The sequence below is a fragment of the Paramisgurnus dabryanus genome, chromosome 1, assembly GCF_030506205.2.
Source record: "Paramisgurnus dabryanus chromosome 1, PD_genome_1.1, whole genome shotgun sequence".
Classification (NCBI taxonomy): domain Eukaryota; kingdom Metazoa; phylum Chordata; class Actinopteri; order Cypriniformes; family Cobitidae; genus Paramisgurnus; species Paramisgurnus dabryanus.
In genome coordinates, this window is record NC_133337.1 from 4,023,547 (window position 1) to 4,046,218 (window position 22,672).

The 22,672-nt window shown below is 42.2% G+C and overlaps 1 protein-coding gene across 1 annotated transcript in view; it reads right to left on the reverse strand.

Annotated features, from left to right (window-relative positions):
* glt8d2 (glycosyltransferase 8 domain containing 2) overlaps window positions 1-22,672 on the reverse strand; it is a 299,936-nt gene that overhangs the window by 22,985 nt on the left and 254,279 nt on the right. The window contains exons 5-7 of the mRNA XM_073815622.1: window positions 4,867-4,954; window positions 4,597-4,709; window positions 4,344-4,510 (exon numbers count right to left, since the gene is read on the reverse strand). Coding sequence (XP_073671723.1) covers window positions 4,344-4,510; window positions 4,597-4,709; window positions 4,867-4,954 — 368 coding nt within the window. The remainder of the gene's footprint in view (window positions 1-4,343; window positions 4,511-4,596; window positions 4,710-4,866; window positions 4,955-22,672) is intronic.

Here is a 22,672-nt window from a genome sequence, read left to right on the forward strand (position 1 = left end):
CGACTGAATTGCAGCACGCATGTTTAAAGGAAATCATAAAGATATGGATTAAAGTTTTCCATTATGCCCAAAACTCTCAGCATCATCAGAAATGAATTGCTGCTATCCAGAGGATATATGTCTGGCTATATTTACATCAGTAGCATTAGGATTCTATTCTACCTTCCATGACATAAACGTGTCCTGACATGATGTATAATAAAAAGTAGTTACATTTTTATACGTTCTTGTTAAAATATTGCACCCAAAACCTCATGTAATAATGCAATTGGTTACTATTCACATAAATGACCTGCTAGAACCCAACTAAATAGCTGCACTTTGTGAAAGTAACACAGACAAATGCTCACCAGCAAATCTGCTGCAAATCTACTAAATAACATGACATTTGTTATTGACACAATTTGATATTGAAAACATATCTGGATCAGTTATTTATTGGCCCAGCCTAAAATCACATGCCAATAATTGCAGAGCTATACCACTATTTGACAATTTAACATGACAGAGCCTAATTTTTTTATTAATTAATTAAATTAAAATATGTAACATTGCTTTATTGTTTCCAAATCCAAAAATCAGTATTCTCTTGGGGGCTTTTTACACCTGGTCACTTCATGCGTTTTCTCTGATCGGATAGCTATCTGATCGTAAAAAGACCAGGTGTAAATGCCCTCTGAAACGATTTCGAGACGGATTTAAATCCGATCGCTCAAACCACTTCAGGAGGTGGTCTGGGACGCATTTCAGAGAAGTGTAAATGCATCTGGTTGATGAAACCACATAAGTCGCGCTTTACTCCTCCCAAACGTCAGCACGTCACTCGCAAGTAAGCTGGAAGAGCGCCAAACAAACAAAGCTGACACGCCTATTGCTTTATGGAGAGATGACAGCGGGTAAAAAAGCTTCCTAGAATCAATAAAAGAGTCTAATGACAAATTCAAATGATATTAAACAAAGAAATATAACGTTAAGAGAGAGTTTTGTGAATGCTTTTCCCGTCATGGACCTGCATTAAATCATCGCGCTGTCACTCTCCTGCTGCGCTGTACTGCGCGCTTCAGCTCATGCCGAGCAAGGAGACGCGCGTCCCCTGCCCAACATACAGTACAACATACAGTAAGTGCTGCATATTGTTGCGTAAACGTCATCTTAAGTTTTTTAAGGCGGAGTAATAAATAGTGTATTTGCATTTTGGGCGGGGGTAAAATATCGGATTCATATTCGTTTTGCCAAGACGCATTTATGTGGCCAAATGTAAATGGAACAGTTTTAACAAATCAGATAGCTATCCGATCAGAGAAAACACATGAAGTGACCAGGTGTAAAAAGGCCCTTATATACTCTGTGTGAAACACAGACCCTCATTAACATACTTAAGAGCATGCTTATTAGGATTTTAATTAAAAATGTGTCTATCTTTATTTACTTTTCAAAATTTAGTACTAATTTTATGTTAAATAAATTGTTAAATTATTATTTATTATTCAAAATGTATACTCAATGAAATTGTGTTCACAGGTTTTATCAATGGATACATGATTTAACTTTATGAAGTCACTGTTATTATGTTAAATAAACATTTTGTCAATCATTCTGACGGTATCTGTTTTTACAGTCACGTGACATTCTGACAAAGGTGAAACATTTAAATAGGTTGATGAACTCTTGAAGGACACCAAGCATATGGAGATTGGCCATTTATTTCAAAGTCTTATTTCCTAACCCTGCCATTTCTGCTTCTGTGTGTAAATGCATGTATGTATGTTAGCTTATTCTTCATCATTGCTGTGTTATAGGCAGTGCTGGGCAAGCTACTTGGAAAATTTAGTGAGCTAAGCTACCAGTTAGTTCACATTAAATGAAGCTTCACTACACTGAAGCTACCCCCCTGGGAAATGTAGCAAGCTAGCTAAGCTACATCAATAGTAGCTTGCTACATCCAAGCTTCTTTTTTATTTTTAACCAGTTTTATTATGTAATTATTTATTCAGTTTTAATTTATCATTTTGGTAATTATAGGCAATACAAGAATAATGTAGGCCTAGGTACATCACATTATGGGGCTGTTTGCTGGACTTATCCTACTCCCAGAATAAAATGCATGTTTGAGCTGCCTTTATTCAAAAACCCCTGGCCCTGACATATCATAACACAAGGGTCTCCAACGTGGTTCCGCAGGTAGCCTGCGCAGAGTCTGTGAGGTGCCCGCCAAAGCACACTATATTAATAGTTTCAATTGTAATATTTATTACATGTTTTTATATTAGCTTGGCTTGGTGACATAACCCAGTCAGAGGTAGAGCACGAGTCTTCACAGAATGCGAGTGGTAATGTTTTGTATGAATGAAGGCTGCACAACTCGAACATACGGGACAAACGACGTACTGTGTCAATTCAAATGACGTGCTTATTCTCAAATTCAGGACGACTTCAGAAATGTTTGGAAAATTGTAGCTTGTGTGGAAGCTACCTCACTACTTGGTCAAAAAAAGAGCTTAGCTACTGAAAAGCTATTTGATTTAGAAAGCAGCTAAGCTACCGCCACGCTACTGAAAAATGTCGCTACTTCGCTACTTGTAGTTAAAATGCAAATGAGCGGATGAAATGCAAACACTGATCAGAATGATTGTGGTTTGTTGCAATTGAAACTCAATTGAGCTGTCAATTATTTTTTTTCTCTCTGCACTAAATGGCAGTGCTGTGGTTGGATAGTGCAGATAAAGGGGGCTGTATTATTGTAATTCGCCTTGCTACCTACCTCACAAAACAGGCAAAATTTGAACGACGTTTTTCACATGGTTACAGAGAATGGTTTCCCAAACAAAGTTACTGGGTTGATCTGTTTCACGTAAAAGAAGTTTGATAACAGCAGCGTTTTTAAGACTAATTTTTAACGTTTTCTAGGTTGATAGAAGCACTGGGGACCCAATTATAGCACTTACACATGGAAAAAGTCAGATTTTCACGATATGACCCCTTTAAGGTCCCAGATCGCTTGAACCCCAGTAATCGCTGCTTGCAGCTATATTTAAGTTTTGAAAACATATCAAATCCATCAGAGAGATAGCAGGAGTGGCCAGATCAACAATTTGGTTCATTCTGAGTAAAAAAATAACACACTGGTGAGCTCAGCAACATAAAAATCCTGTATGTATAACATACTATATGGATAACAGTGGTGGATGATTGCATTATCCTCTCCATGATAAAGAAAATCCCCTTTACAATGTCCAGACAAATGAAGAACACGCTACAGGAGATAAAGATGTCATTGTCAATCAAAACAACAAAGAGAAGATATTACAAGGAGAAATACAGAGGTTTCACCACATACAAAAGCCACAAGAATAGGAAGGGGAGATTAGACTCCAAATAAGTCAGAAAAGCTCTCAAAAAGCTTTATTTGGAGAGATGTAACTAATACCAACCTGTATAAGACTAATGAGAATAAAAATGTTGGAGAAGGCCAAGAACATCTCATGATTCAAGCAGACAACATCTTCAGTAAAATAGTGTTCAGTCAATGTGATAGGGTCTCTGGTGTTTTTTGGTGATGTAACAGAAGGTAGAAACATTCAGATTACTGTAATTTTTCACTTATCTGGACATTGTAAAGGGTTTTTTCTTTATCATGGAGAGGATCATGTGATCATCCACCACTGCTATCCGTAGATTTTTTTGTTGCTGAGCTCACCAGTGTGTTATTTTTTTAGTCAGAATGAACCAAATTGTTGATTTGGCTACTCTTAATGTTCCTGCTATCTCTCTGATGGATTTGTTGTGTTATTGAAACTTAAATATGGTCTGATACATGATTTGGGTTCACAGCCACAGCTTCCAAATGCAAATACCACACTTAAAATTAATTCCAGACATTTAACATCTGTCATTCATGAGGAAATTATTTAACAAATAGACAATACCTGTCCATAAAACAGCTTTTAAGTCAACTGACCCATTACTTTTGACTACATATTAAACGGCTGTAATTCCTAAATTCTTCAGCCAGTATGGATGTGAATACCCTCAAAATAAAGCTCAGAGTTTGCACTGTAAGCCAATATTCATGATATGACTGTAACTGGAAAAAATTTTGTTAAACAGCTAAAATAAAACAAAATCTGCCTCTGTCCCTATATTTATGGAACTAACTGTATATTTTAGTCTAGGACTAGTCTAATCCCTGTCCGGGAAATCGCCCCATAAACATGTTTTATGTTCCCTTCTTCAGCCCGAGACGGCTGGGTAGGTTTTTGCAACCCCTTTACAGATAAGTGGTATTGATAATGTATAGATGAAGATGCAGGGCAGATGGCTCACACAAATAATTACAGACTCACCTGAAGTTTATAGCCATCCATTTCTCTAACTGTTTAGTTATTTTTTGCTTTTTCCACTCTGCAATGTTTGCTACAAAAACCCCAGGATTAAATGAACAGTCGCTGGGGTTGATGCCCAGTTCTCTGACCGCCTCTTTGCGGTAATCCAGGAAGCCCATGTATGTCGTCTGTTAGATCCAATCAGAAGTTGGTGACATGAAAAAGATCCAATAACAAACACATCCATACGTACATAACAGTAACTAAAAAATACCTGCATCCCCACGGTGCGCACCATCTCGTGAGTTTGGGGCAAGTCACAGTCTGAAGCGAAAGCGGCTGCATGCCCGGGTTTCAGTTTAATGTGGTACAATTCTTGTATATCTCCTGTGTGTAACAGAATAAGAACAAAACTTCATTGTGATGGTGAAGTGTTTTTTTTATATCATGCATAAAATCAAGATCAATGTGATGATGAAAACATTTGCATTAATACAATGAGTGTAACTGTCATTGCAATATAGATTTTCATGATGGATCACACCTTGCACTATGACATCGTCATCCAGGTAAATAATTTGATTGTGATTTTCAATGTCAAGGAGCGGCAGGTAGAACCTCACAAAGTTCAACTGTAACACGACAGAAACCAGAAACAATTAATCTGTGAGAAAGTCTAATAGACCCACATGATGACCCAGATACATGGCTATGAATATGTGGACAATCAAACACAACATTTAAAACCATGAGCATCAGTAAGGTGTTTTTAACCATTTTAACTGGTTTTGAATGGACCACAAGTCTGTGATATTCTACTTATTTTGTCTGTTTAAAGTGCCCGTATTATGAAAAACTCACTTTTTCTGGGTTTTGGGGTGTTATTTTGTGTCTCTGATGCTCCCACACGCATACAAACTTGGAAAAAAATCCATCCATGCTGTTTTGAGTGAGATACAGGTTTCTGAATGTCCTCTGCCTTGAGTCTCAGATTGCGCGAGTTAAAACTCAGCTCCGTTGTGACGTAACAAAAAGTTTCGTCACATTCAGTTTGAATTTTCCCGCCCACCACCCCACTCGCAGGTCTCCACCCACCAGGTAGCTAGAGAGCATAGAGCAGTCACTTGAATGAGACCCTCTGTGCTGTTATCATGTCTCACGGAAATAACAGCGCTATATGGATATTATGGATTATACTTCCACCTACTTTTAAAAACAAAGTTTTAACGCGTGGTTATTGGAACCCGGAGTATCTTATATACAGTGTGTTACGACGCAAACAGTCCTCAGATTGTAGGCGATAAGACCTTCATGCGAAATCTGATGTAAACAACAGACTATGTATCTATATTTCACGGATTATAAGCATTTGTGGACAAAAATGGTAATTGGATGTATTTTATTGGACTTTCATGGATCATTCACACATCTGAAACAGACTGGATTCGATTCGCGATCGCGTTGTTTCATCATTAAAGGTAAGAAGTCACGTTATATTTTGCATGTTGTCATCTTCTGTCACAAAATACTACATTTATGATGCTAGAGCTAAAAGCTTTTTGCCAAACTAACCGAGACCGTACACGGTCCGGACCTCCCGCTAGCTTCTAGCAATTAGCATGCGGTCCACAAGCAGTATACATCCCCCGCCGGGTCTTAATTTCTGTAATTTGCGAAAATAATGCGTTTGAAAATGTTTATAACGGGAATATGTTAGTATTGTCCAGGGAAAACGAGTGTATTGTTCAGACTGCTACATCACAATTTACGCTGGAATCTTTGTGTGTCATGATGAGTTTGACACACCAAGACCGGGCCTTACAGCCCCGGCTTTTCTGACGATGCTAACCCCCGAGCCTTATAACTTTACGGTCCGGACCTCCCGCTAGCTTCTAGCAATTAGCACGCGGTCCACAAGCAGTATACATCCCCCGCCGGGTCTTAATTTATGTAATTTGTGAAAATAATGTGTTTGAAAATGTTTTATAATGGGAATATGTTCGCATTGTCCAGGGAAAACGAGTTTGTTGTTGTGACTGCTAACGTAACATCACAATTTACTCAGGAATCATTGTGTGTCATGAGTTTCTTCTCCTGTAGTGTACTTATTAGTGATACTTTTCTGCATGAATTGTCTGTTGGCAACATAAACCGTTAATAATAACTAGATATGCAATTCCCAAGGAATTACCAGTGCATGAAAATGCAAAAAGTTGATTGACAGAAATGTAAAAGAAATTTAGTCTAGTAGTTTACCTGGCTGTTGACATGTTTTAGTGTGAAGCTAGCATGATTTAAAAAAGTTATCATGATGAAATATGATGCTAGCATGATTAGCATGATTCAGCATGACGTTAGCATGATTAGCATGAAGCTAGCATGATGCTAGCATGATTAGCATGAAGCTAGCATGAAGCTAGCATGATTAGCATGAAGCTAGCATGATTAGCATGAAGCTAGCATGATGTTAGCATGATTAACATGATGTTAGCATGATTAGCATGAAGCTAGCATGATGCTAGCATGATTAGCATGATGCTAGCATGATTAGCATGAAGCTAGCATGATGTTAGCATGATTAGCATGAAGCTAGCATGATGCTAACATGATTAACATGATGATAGCATGATTAGCATGATGTTAGCATGAAGCTAGCACGATGCTAGCATGATTAGCATGAAGCTAGCACAATGCTAGCATGATTAGCATGAAGCTAGCACGATGCTAGCATGATTAGCATGAAGCTAGCACGATGCTAGCATGATTAGCATGAAGCTAGCACGATGCTAGCATGATTAGCATGAAGCTAGCACGATGCTAGCATGATTAGCACGAAGCTAGCATGATTAGCATGAAGCTAGCATGATGCTAGCATGATTAGCATGAAGCTAGCATGAAGCTAGCATGATTAGCATGATGTTAACATGATGCTAGCATGATTAGCATGAAGCTAGCATAACTAGCATGAAGCTAGCATGATGCTAGCATGATTAGCATGAAGCTAGCATGAAGCTAGCATGATTAGCATGAAGCTAGGATGATGTTAGCATGATTAGCATGAAGCTAGCATGATGTTAGCATGATTAGCATGAAGCTAGCATGATGTTAGCATGATTAGCATGAAGCTAGCACGATGTTAGCATGAATGTCACGAAGCTAGCATGATTAGCATGAAGCTAACATGATGCTAGCATGATTAGCACGAAGCTAGCATGACTTAGCATGAAGCAAGCATGAAGCTAATATGACCCAAAGACCCAACCCCTATGTCTCTATGATGTCCGGATCCAGAGATATAAGGCTTTGTTTATTATGTTGCTAGGCTGCTCATATTTGGTTGCTAGGGGCGTGGCTTAATACCTCAATAAGGATGGTGAGAGACTGATTGGATGCCTGAGTAAAATGAGCCCACCCCCATGTCTCTGTGACACTGTGCTGCAAAGATATCCATCTGGGCATTTTATAATGGCAGTCTATGGGAGATGTTGCTAGGGTGCCCAAAATGGTTGCTAGGGGCGTGGCTTGATAGCTCAATAAGGATCCTAAGGGACTGATTGGATGCCTGAGTAAAATAAGCCCACCCCCATGTCTCTATGACACTGCGCTGCAAAGATATCCCATCCGGGACGTTTTTAGTTCCTTATATGGGCATGATTCCTGCCCCATTATAAGTCTATCGGGAAATTTGGGGACCTCTTACACCCCAGGGGTACAGCTTACACCCCATTGTGAGGTATGTTCTTACAGAGCCTGCCAGCCTCTTCAAATGTGGCAAGTAACAAGTTTCTGTGAAATCCTAGGTCTGAGCTACGACTCGTCAAAGTTTGTCGCAATGTTAAGTCTATGGGATTTTTCGGCTGCTTTTTCGCCCCTGGGGCGAGGACCGTACCCCCGATCGCTTATAAAAGTCATAGCACACTATTCCCGAATAGTCCGCACGTTTGAGAGTTTGAATGAAGTTTCTAAGTTGAACGGTTCGAGCCGTATTAATTGCGGAAATTTGGTTGGAAGAATAATAATAATAACTAGATAGGTACATTTCCTGAAGAAAATGTGAGTGGTGCTTGCCGTGGCAAGTTTCGTGGGACAATTTATGATTATACTCCAAGCCAAAAGTCAAACGATCCAACCCCCGTGTCTCTACGATGTTCTGATGCGGAGATATAAGGCTTTGTTTACTCTGTTGCTAGGGTACTGTATTTGGTTGCTAGGGAAAAAAATGGCATCCACTAGTGATTACCCTCCGAGTCACGAGTCAAACGGTCCAACCCGCGTGTCTCTACGATGTTCTGATGCGGAGATATAAGGCTTTGTTTACTCTGTTGCTAGGGTACTTTATTTGGTTGCTAGGGAAAAAAATTGCATCCACTAGTGATTACCCTCCGAGTCATGAGTCAAACGGTCCAACCCCCGTGTCTCTACGATGTTCTGATGCGGAGATATAAGGCTTTGTTTACTCTGTTGCTAGGGTACTGTATTTGGTTGCTAGGGAAAAAAATGGCATCCACTAGTGATTACCCTCCGAGTCACGAGTCAAACGGTCCAAACCCCATGTCTCTACGATGTTCTGATGCGGAGATATAAGGCTTTGTTTACTCTGTTGCTAGGGTACTGTATTTGGTTGCTAGGGAAAAAATGGCATCCACTAGTGATTACCCTCCGAGTCATGAGTCAAACGGTCCAACCCCCATGTCTCTACGATGTTCTGATGTGGAGATATAAGGCTTTGTTTACTCTGTTGCTAGGGTACTGTATTTGGTTGCTAGGGGCGTGGCTTGGGAGTGGCCAATGAGGTGCCCAGTGATTACACTCCGAGTCACAAGTAAAACGGTCCAACCCCCGTGTCTCTATGATGTTCTGATGCGGAGATATAAGGCTTTGTTTACTCTGTTGCTAGGGTACTGTATTTGGTTGCTAGGGGCGTGGCTTGGGAGTGGCCAATGATGTGCCCAGTGATTACACTCCGAGTCACAAGTAAAACGGTCCAACCCCCATGTCTTTACGATGTTCTGATGTGGAGATATAAGGCTTGTTTACTCTGTTGCTAGGGTACTGTATTTGGTTGCTAGGGGCGTGGCTTTGGAGTGGCCAATGATGTGCCCAGTGATTACACTCCGAGTCACAAGTAAAACGGTCCAAACCCCGTGTCTCTATGATGTTCTGATGCGGAGATATAAGGCTTTGTTTACTCTGTTGCTAGGGTACTGTATTTGGTTGCTAGGTGTGTGGCTTGGGAGTGGCCAATGATGTGCCCAATTGTTACACCCCTAGTCACAAGTAAAACGGTCCAACCCCCGTGTCTCTACGATATTCTGATGCCGAGATATAACTGTTTGTATTTTATGTTGCTAGGGTGCTCAAAAGTGGTTGCTAGGGGGCGTGGCTTAGTAAGTCTGTAAGGATCCTGAGAGACTGATTGGATGCCTGAGTAAAATGAGCCCACCCCCATGTCTCTATGACACTGTGGTGCAAAGATATCCATCCGGGCATTTTATAATGGCAGTCTATGGTATAGGTTGCTAGGGTGCCCAAAATGGTTGCTATGGTAACCTTACACCCCATTGTGGGGGACGTCCTGACAGAGTCTAGCACCCTCTTCAAATTTAGTAACCCACATGTTTCTATGAAATCCTGGCTCGGACCTATGACCCGTCAAAATTTTTGCAATGGTAAGTCTATGGGATTTTGCCCCATTGACTTTTCATTGGGGCACTTTTGGGCACCTCTTACACCCCAGGGGTACAACTTACACCCCATTGTGATCCATGTTCTTACAGAGCCTACCACCCTCTTCAAATGTTGTAACCCACATGTTTCTACAAAATCCTCGAGCGGAGCTATGACTCGTCAAAGTTGGGCGCAATGTTAAGTCAATGGGATTTTTTGGGTGGTTTTTCTCCCCCCTTTCGGAAATCCTGCACCCGATCGCTTATAAAAGTCATAGCACACCTCTCCTCAATAATCCGGTCGATTTGAGCCCTAATTTATGGGTCTACGACAAACCGTGTGGGACGAGTTACGTGCCGAAAAAGTGTGCAGACATAAGAATAATAAGATATAATAATAATAACTAGATATTAGAGTTTGAGGACAAACTTTATGTTGGCTTGAAAAAGCGTAGCCTGAACATTTAAAATGGTTTGACAGAAGTTTATTTTAGTAGGCTATCTGGCTGTTAGCATGATTAGCATGAAGTTAGCATGATTAGCATGAAGTTAGCATGATTAGCATGAAGCTAGCATGATTAGCATGAAGCTAGCATGATGTTAGCATGATCAGTATGAAGCTAGCATGAAGCTAACATGATTAGCATGAAGCTAACATGAAGCTAACATGATTAGCATGAAGCTAGCATGATGCTAGCATGATTAGCATGAAGCTAACATGATTAGCATGAAGCTAGAATGAAGCTAACATTTATTCCGTTGCTAGGGTACTAAGTTTGGTTGCTAGGGAGAAAATTGGCATCCCCTAATGATCAACCTTCAAGCCACAAGTAAAACGGTCCAACCCCCGTGTCTCTATGATGTTCTGAAGCGGAGATATAAGGCTTTGTTTATTCCGTTGCTAGGGTACTAAGTTTGGTTGCTAGGGAGAAAATTGGCATCCCATAATGATCAACCTTCAAGCCACAAGTAAAATGGTCCAACCCCCGTGTCTCTATGATGTTCTGATGCGGAGATATAAGGCTTTGTTTGTTCCGTTGCTAGGGTACTAAGTTTGGTTGCTAGGCAGAAAATTGGCATCCCATAATGATTACACTTCAAGCCACAAGTAAAACGGTCCAACCCCCATGTCTCTATGATGTTCTGATGCGGAGATGTAAGGCTTTGTTTGTTCTGTTGCTAGGGTACTAAGTGTGGTTGCTAGGGAGAAAATCGGCATCCCATAATGATTACACTTCAAGCCACAAGTAAAACGGTCCAACCCCCGTGTCTCTATGATGTTCTGATGCGGAGATATAAGGCTTTGTTTATTCCGTTGCTAGGGTACTAAGTTTGGTTGCTAGGGAGAAAATTGGCATCCCATAATGATCAACCTTCAAGCCACAAGTAAAACGGTCCAACCCCCGTGTCTCTAAGATGTTCTGAAGCGGAGATATAAGGCTTTGTTTATTCAGTTGCTAGGTTACTAAGTTTGGTTGCTAGGGAGAAAATTAGCATCCCATAATGATCACACTTCAAGCCACAAGTAAAACGGTCCAACCCCCGTGTCTCTATGATGTTCTGAAGCGGAGATATAAGGCTTTGTTTATTCCGTTGCTAGGGTACTAAGTTTGGTTGCTAGGGAGAAAATTGGCATACCATAATGATCAACCTTCAAGCCACAAGTAAAACGGTCCAACCCCCGTGTCTCTATGATGTTCTGAAGCGGAGATATAAGGCTTTGTTTATTCCGTTGCTAGGGTACTAACTTTGGTTGCTAGGGAGAAAATTGGCATCCCATAATGATCAACCTTCAAGCCACAAGTAAAACGGTCCAACCCCCGTGTCTCTAAGATGTTTTGAAGCGGAGAAATAAGGCTTTGTTTATTCCGTTGCTAGGGTACTAAGTTGGGTTGCTAGGGAGAAAATTGGCATCCCATAATGATCACACTTCAAGCCGCAAGTAAAACGGTCCAACCCCCGTGTCTCTAAATGTTCTGAAGCGGAGATATAAGGCTTTGTTTATTCCGTTGCTAGGGTACTAAGTTTGGTTGCTAGGGAGAAAATTGGCATCCCATAATGATTACACTTCAAGCCACAAGTCAAACGGTCCAACCCCCATGTCTCTATGATGTTCTGAAGCGGAGATATAAGGCTTTGTTTATTCCGTTGCTAGGGTACTAAGTTTGGTTGCTAGGGAGAAAAATGGCATCCCATAATGATCACACTTAAAGCCACAAGTAAAACGGTCCAACCCCCATGTCTCTACAATGTTCTGATGCTGAGATATAAGGCTTTGTTTATTCCGTTGCTAGGGTACTAAGTTTGGTTGCTAGGGAGGAAATTGGCATCCCATAATAATCAACCTTCAAGTCACAAGTAAAACGGTCCAACCCCCGTGTCTCTAAGATGTTCTGAAGCGGAGAAATAAGGCTTTGTTTATTCCGTTGCTAGGGTACTAAGTTTGGTTGCTAGGGAGAAAATTAGCATCCATGTCTCTGTGACACTGTGCTGCAAAGATATCCATCTGGGCATTTTATAATGGCAGTCTATGGGAGATGTTGCTAGGGTGCCCAAAATGGTTGCTAGGGGCGTGGCTTGATAGCTCAATAAGGATCCTAAGGGACTGATTGGATGCCTGAGTAAAATAAGCCCACCCCCATGTCTCTATGACACTGCGCTGCAAAGATATCCCATCCGGGACGTTTTTAGTTCCTTATATGGGCATGATTCCTGCCCCATTATAAGTCTATCGGGAAATTTGGGGACCTCTTACACCCCAGGGGTACAGCTTACACCCCATTGTGAGGTATGTTCTTACAGAGCCTGCCAGCCTCTTAAAGGCATTCCATGCAGTTTGATGTTTTTGTCAAACAGCGACCCCTAGAGTCACTGGGGAAAACTTGCAACTGTCGTAATTTCGCACGCCCACTCTGTACTTACCTGTTAGGATAGTGTTGGGCGTGAGATGGACTTCGAAGATAATGACCAGGGAATGTTTCACAGTTTCATACAAATATTAGGCTACTGCATGTCTACTAAACTACAGATGATGGTAATAGGATAATATGAAGTTTATGCCAAGTGTAGAGTAGGCATATAATAATAAAAGTAGCCTACCGCGTTTGCTGGCTTATTACGTTTTTACAAGATTGCAGCTTAATCACAAGTAAACAGTCTATAGTCTAACGTTATGTCTACTGTATAATTTCATTTGTTTTTTAATTGTAATGTAAACATTACAAAATGTATTGACAAAGTTAATTGTATACGTTGCATTATTTCATAACATTGGCCGTTATTCGTTGGCCATAAGCAATCGAAATTAGACAAATGACTACGTACACATCACAACACAACACTTGAGTTTAGATGGCCAAAAAAAACATGTAAGAGAAACGAGTGTTTGTTAGCAAGTCTGCTAAATGCTCTTATGATCGTAAGCTAGCTAGACCCTTGTTGAAGTTATTTTACTGGTCTAATTATCAACACTGGATGAATGAACAGCTTAGTAAAAAAATACACACTACAAGCAAGCGCAACCACATACAACATAGACCGCAAACAAATTTACAAATAAAAGATTTACTTACTTGTCCATCAACAAGATCGCCAGATCAGCATCCCTTTTGCATCCAGGGCTGTCTATTAGCTCACGCCAACGAGTAAAAACCTGACCGCGTGGGACTCTTGTCCGGTTCCTAACTCGGTCAGATTCTCTTTTTCGCTTTCTACTCTCTTCCGAACGGATTTTCTTAGCTGTTTCCCTCATCGAGCATCACGTCTCAAATGCGCGCGTGCAGTTGTTGTTACAGGCTTGTTGTTACAGGCTTGTTTGACTTCGTGCAGCGCTGCAGGAACCAACAGCCGGATGACGTCAAAGTGCCGTCTCGGATCATTCTCGCGGTACTTTTACGTCATCCGACTGCCGGTTCTTGCAGCGCTGCACGAAGTTGAACAAGCCTAACGTGTGTGACGTCGTTGCCGTAAAGCAAGTCGTAATTCTCGCGAGATTTGTCAGGGGCGGTTCTCTCAAGCTTGCATTGCTGGTTTTGGTAGCGGCGTCCTTCCCGAGCTTCAACAGGGGGATGATTCGCCATACTATGACTTCGTTTACCATCGAAATGACTTTGAAGCTGTTATATTAAGGTAAAATAACTGCATAGTGTGTCTTTCAAATGTGGCAAGTAACAAGTTTCTGTGAAATCCTAGGTCTGAGCTACGACTCGTCAAAGTTTGTCGCAATGTTAAGTCTATGGGATTTTTCGGCTGCTTTTTCGCCCCTGGGGCGAGGACCGTACCCCCGATCGCTTATAAAAGTCATAGCACACTATTCCCGAATAGTCCGCACGTTTGAGAGTTTGAATGAAGTTTCTAAGTTGAACGGTTCGAGCCGTATTAATTGCGGAAATTTGGTTGGAAGAATAATAATAATAACTAGATAGGTACATTTCCTGAAGAAAATGTGAGTGGTGCTTGCCGTGGCAAGTTTCGTGGGACAATTTATGATTATACTCCAAGCCAAAAGTCAAACGATCCAACCCCCGTGTCTCTACGATGTTCTGATGCGGAGATATAAGGCTTTGTTTACTCTGTTGCTAGGGTACTGTATTTGGTTGCTAGGGAAAAAAATGGCATCCACTAGTGATTACCCTCCGAGTCACGAGTCAAACGGTCCAACCCGCGTGTCTCTACGATGTTCTGATGCGGAGATATAAGGCTTTGTTTACTCTGTTGCTAGGGTACTTTATTTGGTTGCTAGGGAAAAAAATTGCATCCACTAGTGATTACCCTCCGAGTCATGAGTCAAACGGTCCAACCCCCGTGTCTCTACGATGTTCTGATGCGGAGATATAAGGCTTTGTTTACTCTGTTGCTAGGGTACTGTATTTGGTTGCTAGGGAAAAAAATGGCATCCACTAGTGATTACCCTCCGAGTCACGAGTCAAACGGTCCAAACCCCATGTCTCTACGATGTTCTGATGCGGAGATATAAGGCTTTGTTTACTCTGTTGCTAGGGTACTGTATTTGGTTGCTAGGGAAAAAATGGCATCCACTAGTGATTACCCTCCGAGTCATGAGTCAAACGGTCCAACCCCCATGTCTCTACGATGTTCTGATGTGGAGATATAAGGCTTTGTTTACTCTGTTGCTAGGGTACTGTATTTGGTTGCTAGGGGCGTGGCTTGGGAGTGGCCAATGAGGTGCCCAGTGATTACACTCCGAGTCACAAGTAAAACGGTCCAACCCCCGTGTCTCTATGATGTTCTGATGCGGAGATATAAGGCTTTGTTTACTCTGTTGCTAGGGTACTGTATTTGGTTGCTAGGGGCGTGGCTTGGGAGTGGCCAATGATGTGCCCAGTGATTACACTCCGAGTCACAAGTAAAACGGTCCAACCCCCATGTCTTTACGATGTTCTGATGTGGAGATATAAGGCTTTGTTTACTCTGTTGCTAGGGTACTGTATTTGGTTGCTAGGGGCGTGGCTTTGGAGTGGCCAATGATGTGCCCAGTGATTACACTCCGAGTCACAAGTAAAACGGTCCAAACCCCGTGTCTCTATGATGTTCTGATGCGGAGATATAAGGCTTTGTTTACTCTGTTGCTAGGGTACTGTATTTGGTTGCTAGGGGTGTGGCTTGGGAGTGGCCAATGATGTGCCCAATTGTTACACCCCTAGTCACAAGTAAAACGGTCCAACCCCCGTGTCTCTACGATATTCTGATGCCGAGATATAACTGTTTGTATTTTATGTTGCTAGGGTGCTCAAAAGTGGTTGCTAGGGGGCGTGGCTTAGTAAGTCTGTAAGGATCCTGAGAGACTGATTGGATGCCTGAGTAAAATGAGCCCACCCCCATGTCTCTATGACACTGTGGTGCAAAGATATCCATCCGGGCATTTTATAATGGCAGTCTATGGTATAGGTTGCTAGGGTGCCCAAAATGGTTGCTATGGTAACCTTACACCCCATTGTGGGGGACGTCCTGACAGAGTCTAGCACCCTCTTCAAATTTAGTAACCCACATGTTTCTATGAAATCCTGGCTCGGACCTATGACCCGTCAAAATTTTTGCAATGGTAAGTCTATGGGATTTTGCCCCATTGACTTTTCATTGGGGCACTTTTGGGCACCTCTTACACCCCAGGGGTACAACTTACACCCCATTGTGATCCATGTTCTTACAGAGCCTACCACCCTCTTCAAATGTTGTAACCCACATGTTTCTACAAAATCCTCGAGCGGAGCTATGACTCGTCAAAGTTGGGCGCAATGTTAAGTCAATGGGATTTTTTGGGTGGTTTTTCTCCCCCCTTTCGGAAATCCTGCACCCGATCGCTTATAAAAGTCATAGCACACCTCTCCTCAATAATCCGGTCGATTTGAGCCCTAATTTATGGGTCTACGACAAACCGTGTGGGACGAGTTACGTGCCGAAAAAGTGTGCAGACATAAGAATAATAAGATATAATAATAATAACTAGATATTAGAGTTTGAGGACAAACTTTATGTTGGCTTGAAAAAGCGTAGCCTGAACATTTAAAATGGTTTGACAGAAGTTTATTTTAGTAGGCTATCTGGCTGTTAGCATGATTAGCATGAAGTTAGCATGATTAGCATGAAGTTAGCATGATTAGCATGAAGCTAGCATGATTAGCATGAAGCTAGCATGATGTTAGCATGATCAGTATGAAGCTAGCATGAAGCTAACATGATTAGCATGAAGCTAACATGAAGCTAACATGATTAGCATGAAGCTAGCATGATGCTAGCATGATTAGCATGAAGCTAACATGATTAGCATGAAGCTAGAATGAAGCTAACATTTATTCCGTTGCTAGGGTACTAAGTTTGGTTGCTAGGGAGAAAATTGGCATCCCCTAATGATCAACCTTCAAGCCACAAGTAAAACGGTCCAACCCCCGTGTCTCTATGATGTTCTGAAGCGGAGATATAAGGCTTTGTTTATTCCGTTGCTAGGGTACTAAGTTTGGTTGCTAGGGAGAAAATTGGCATCCCATAATGATCAACCTTCAAGCCACAAGTAAAATGGTCCAACCCCCGTGTCTCTATGATGTTCTGATGCGGAGATATAAGGCTTTGTTTGTTCCGTTGCTAGGGTACTAAGTTTGGTTGCTAGGCAGAAAATTGGCATCCCATAATGATTACACTTCAAGCCACAAGTAAAACGGTCCAACCCCCATGTCTCTATGATGTTCTGATGCGGAGATGTAAGGCTTTGTTTGTTCTGTTGCTAGGGTACTAAGTGTGGTTGCTAGGGAGAAAATCGGCATCCCATAATGATTACACTTCAAGCCACAAGTAAAACGGTCCAACCCCCGTGTCTCTATGATGTTCTGATGCGGAGATATAAGGCTTTGTTTATTCCGTTGCTAGGGTACTAAGTTTGGTTGCTAGGGAGAAAATTGGCATCCCATAATGATCAACCTTCAAGCCACAAGTAAAACGGTCCAACCCCCGTGTCTCTAAGATGTTCTGAAGCGGAGATATAAGGCTTTGTTTATTCAGTTGCTAGGTTACTAAGTTTGGTTGCTAGGGAGAAAATTAGCATCCCATAATGATCACACTTCAAGCCACAAGTAAAACGGTCCAACCCCCGTGTCTCTATGATGTTCTGAAGCGGAGATATAAGGCTTTGTTTATTCCGTTGCTAGGGTACTAAGTTTGGTTGCTAGGGAGAAAATTGGCATACCATAATGATCAACCTTCAAGCCACAAGTAAAACGGTCCAACCCCCGTGTCTCTATGATGTTCTGAAGCGGAGATATAAGGCTTTGTTTATTCCGTTGCTAGGGTACTAACTTTGGTTGCTAGGGAGAAAATTGGCATCCCATAATGATCAACCTTCAAGCCACAAGTAAAACGGTCCAACCCCCGTGTCTCTAAGATGTTTTGAAGCGGAGAAATAAGGCTTTGTTTATTCCGTTGCTAGGGTACTAAGTTGGGTTGCTAGGGAGAAAATTGGCATCCCATAATGATCACACTTCAAGCCGCAAGTAAAACGGTCCAACCCCCGTGTCTCTAAATGTTCTGAAGCAGAGATATAAGGCTTTGTTTATTCCGTTGCTAGGGTACTAAGTTTGGTTGCTAGGGAGGAAATTGGCATCCCATAATAATCAACCTTCAAGCCACAAGTAAAACGGTCCAACCCCCGTGTCTCTAAGATGTTCTGAAGCGGAGAAATAAGGCTTTGTTTATTCCATTGCTAGGGTACTAAGTTTGGTTGCTAGGGAGAAAATTGGCATCCCATAATGATTACACTTCAAGCCACAAGTCAAACGGTCCAACCCCCATGTCTCTATGATGTTCTGAAGCGGAGATATAAGGCTTTGTTTATTCCGTTGCTAGGGTACTAAGTTTGGTTGCTAGGGAGAAAAATGGCATCCCATAATGATCACACTTAAAGCCACAAGTAAAACGGTCCAACCCCCGTGTCTCTACAATGTTCTGATGCTGAGATATAAGGCTTTGTTTATTCCGTTGCTAGGGTACTAAGTTTGGTTGCTAGGGAGGAAATTGGCATCCCATAATAATCAACCTTCAAGTCACAAGTAAAACGGTCCAACCCCCGTGTCTCTAAGATGTTCTGAAGCGGAGAAATAAGGCTTTGTTTATTCCGTTGCTAGGGTACTAAGTTTGGTTGCTAGGGAGAAAATTAGCATCCCATAATGATCACACTTCAAGCCACAAGTAAAACGGTCCAACCCCCGTGTCTCTATGATGTTCTGAAGCGGAGAAATAAGGCTTTGTTTATTCCGTTGCTAGGGTACTAAGTTTGGTTGCTAGGGAGAAAATTGGCACACCATAATGATCAACCTTCAAGCCACAAGTAAAACGGTCCAACCCCCGTGTCTCTATGATGTTCTGAAGCGGAGATATAAGGCTTTGTTTATTCCGTTGCTAGGGTACTAACTTTGGTTGCTAGGGAGAAAATTGGCATCCCATAATGATCAACCTTCAAGCCACAAGTAAAACGGTCCAACCCCCGTGTCTCTAAGATGTTTTGAAGCGGAGAAATAAGGCTTTGTTTATTCCGTTGCTAGGGTACTAAGTTTGGTTGCTAGGGAGAAAATTGGCATCCCATAATGATCACACTTCAAGCCGCAAGTAAAACGGTCCAACCCCCGTGTCTCTAAATGTTCTGAAGCAGAGATATAAGGCTTTGTTTATTCCGTTGCTAGGGTACTAAGTTTGGTTGCTAGGGAGGAAATTGGCATCCCATAATAATCAACCTTCAAGCCACAAGTAAAACGGTCCAACCCCCGTGTCTCTAAGATGTTCTGAAGCGGAGAAATAAGGCTTTGTTTATTCCGTTGCTAGGGTACTAAGTTTGGTTGCTAGGGAGAAAATTGGCATCCCATAATGATTACACTTCAAGCCACAAGTCAAACGGTCCAACCCCCATGTCTCTATGATGTTCTGAAGCGGAGATATAAGGCTTTGTTTATTCCGTTGCTAGGGTACTAAGTTTGGTTGCTAGGGAGAAAAAATGGCATCCCATAATGATCACACTTAAAGCCACAAGTAAAACGGTCCAACCCCCGTGTCTCTACAATGTTCTGATGCTGAGATATAAGGCTTTGTTTATTCCGTTGCTAGGGTACTAAGTTTGGTTGCTAGGGAGGAAATTGGCATCCCATAATAATCAACCTTCAAGCCACAAGTAAAACGGTCCAACCCCCATGTCTCTACGACACTCTAAAGTGAAGATATTCCATCTGGGACGCTTTTATTCCTTTATATGGGCATGTTTCCTGCCCCATTATAAGTCAATGGGAAATTTTGGGGGCCTCTTACACCCCAGGGGTACAGCTTACACCCCATTGTGATGTATGTTCTTACAGAGCCTGTCAGCCTCCTTAAATGTGGTAAGCCACAAGTTTCTAAAAGTTTCTCACTCGCAGCTATGACCTGTCAAAGTTTGTCTCCATGTTAAGTAAATGGGAGTTTTGGGGTGTTTGAGCGCCCCGTTTAGGAATTCGGAAGGTCCCATCAGTTAGAAAAGATATAGCACACTAAGTCAGACCAGTCTGAAGGTCCGTGGAAAATTTGGTGCATGTAGCTTGAAAGCTCTAGGACGAGTTAGTGTCCGAAATTTTGGGGTGCTAAGAAGAATAATAATAACTAGATAGGTACATTTCCTGAAGAAAATGTGAAGTGGTGCTTGCTGTGGCAATTTTCGGGGGACAATATATGATTATACTCCAAGCCAAAAGTAAAACAATTCAACCCACATGTCTCTACGATATTCTGATGCGAAGATATAAGGCTTTGTTTATTCGGTTGCTAGGGTACTGTATTTGGTTGCTAGGGAGAAAATTGGCATCCACTAGTGATTACACTCCGAGTCACGAGTCAAACGGTCAAACCCCCGTGTCTCTACGATGTTCTGATGCGGAGATATAAGGCTTTGTTTACTCTGTTGCTAGGGTACTGTATTTGGTTGCTAAGGAAAAAAATGGCATCCACTAGTAATTACCCTCCGAGTCACGAGTCAATCGATCCAACCCCCGTGTCTCTACGATGTTCTGATGCGAAGATATAAGGCTTTGTTTACTCTGTTGCTAGGGTACTGTATTTGGTTGCTAGGGAAAAAAATGGCATCCACTAGTGATTACCCTCCGAGTCACGAGTCAAACGGTTTAACCCCCGTGTCTCTACGATGTTCTGATGCGGAGATATAAGGCTTTGTTTACTCTGTTGCTAGGGTACTGTATTTGGTTGCTAGGGAAAAAAATTGCATCCACTAGTGATTACCCTCCGAGTCATGAGTCAAACGGTCCAACCCCCGTGTCTCTACGATGTTCTGATGCGGAGATATAAGGCTTTGTTTACTCTGTTGCTAGGGTACTGTATTTGGTTGCTAGGGGAAAAAATGGCATCCACTAGTGATTACACTCCGAGTCACGAGTCAAACGGTCCAAACCCCATGTCTCTACGATGTTCTGATGCGGAGATATAAGGCTTTGTTTACTCTGTTGCTAGGGTACTGTATTTGGTTGCTAGGGAAAAAATGGCATCCACTAGTGATTACCCTCCGAGTCATGAGTCAAACGGTCCAACCCCCATGTCTCTACGATGTTCTGATGTGGAGATATAAGGCTTTGTTTACTCTGTTGCTAGGGTACTGTATTTGGTTGCTAGGGGCGTGGCTTGGGAGTGGCCAATGATGTGCCCAGTGATTACACTCCGAGTCACAAGTAAAACGGTCCAACCCCGTGTCTCTACGATGTTCTGATGCGGAGATATAAGGCTTTGTTTACTCTGTTGCTAGGGTACTGTATTTGGTTGCTAGGGGCGTGGCTTGGGAGTGGCCAATTATGTGCCCAGTGATTAAACTCCGAGTCACAAGTAAAACGGTCCAACCCCCGTGTCTCTATGATGTTCTGATGCGGAGATATAAGGCTTTGTTTACTCTGTTGCTAGGGTACTGTATTTGGTTGCTAGGGGCGTGGCTTGGGAGTGGCCAATTATGTGCCCAGTGATTACACTCCGAGTCACAAGTAAAACGGTCCAAACCCCGTGTCTCTACGATGTTCTGATGCGGAGATATAAGGCTTTGTTTATTCGGTTGCTAGGGTGCTCAAATTTGGTTGCTAGGGGCGTGGCTTGGGAGTGGCCAATGATGTGCCCAATTGTTACACCCCTAGTCACAAGTAAAACGGTCCAACCCCAGTGTCTCTACGATGTTCTGATGCCGAGATATAACTGTTTGTATTTTATGTTGCTAGGGTGCTCAAAAGTGGTTGCTAGGGGCGTGGCTTAGTAAGTCTGTAAGGATCCTGAGAGACTGATTGGATGCCTGAGTAAAATGAGCCCACCCCCATGTCTCTATGACACTGTGGTGCAAAGATATCCATCCGGGCATTTTATAATGGCAGCCTATGGTATAGGTTGCTAGGGTGCCCAAAATGGTTGCTATGGTAACCTTACACCCCATTGTGGGGGACGTCCTGACAGAGTCTAGCACCCTCTTCAAATTTAGTAACCCACATGTTTCTATGAAATCCTGGCTCGGACCTATGACCCGTCAAAATTTTTGCAATGGTAAGTCTATGGGATTTTGCCCCATTGACTTTTCATTGGGGCACTTTTGGGCACCTCTTACACCCCAGGGGTACAACTTACACCCCATTGTGATCCATGTTCTTACAGAGCCTACCACCCTCTTCAAATGTTGTAACCCACATCTTTCTACAAAATCCTCGAGCGGAGCTATGACTCGTCAAAGTTGGGCGCAATGTTAAGTCAATGGGATTTTTCGGGTGGTTTTTCGCCCCCCTTTCGGAAATCCTGCACCCGATCGCTTATAAAAGTCATAGCACACCTCTCCTCAATAAGCCGGTCGATTTGAGCCCTCTTTCATGGGTCTACGACAAACCGTGCGGGACGAGTTAGGTGCCGAAAAAACGTGCAGATGTAAGAATAAAATATAACTAGATAGGTACATTTCCTGAAGAAAATGTGAAGTGGTGCTTGCCATGGCAAATTTCGGGGGACAATATATGATTATACTCCAAGCCAAAAGTAAAACAATTCAACCCACATATCTCTACGATATTCTGATGCGAAGATATAAGGCTTTGTTTATTCGGTTGCTAGGGTACTGTATTTGGTTGCTAGGGAGAAAATTGGCATCCACTAGTGATTACACTCCGAGTCACGAGTCAAACGGTCAAA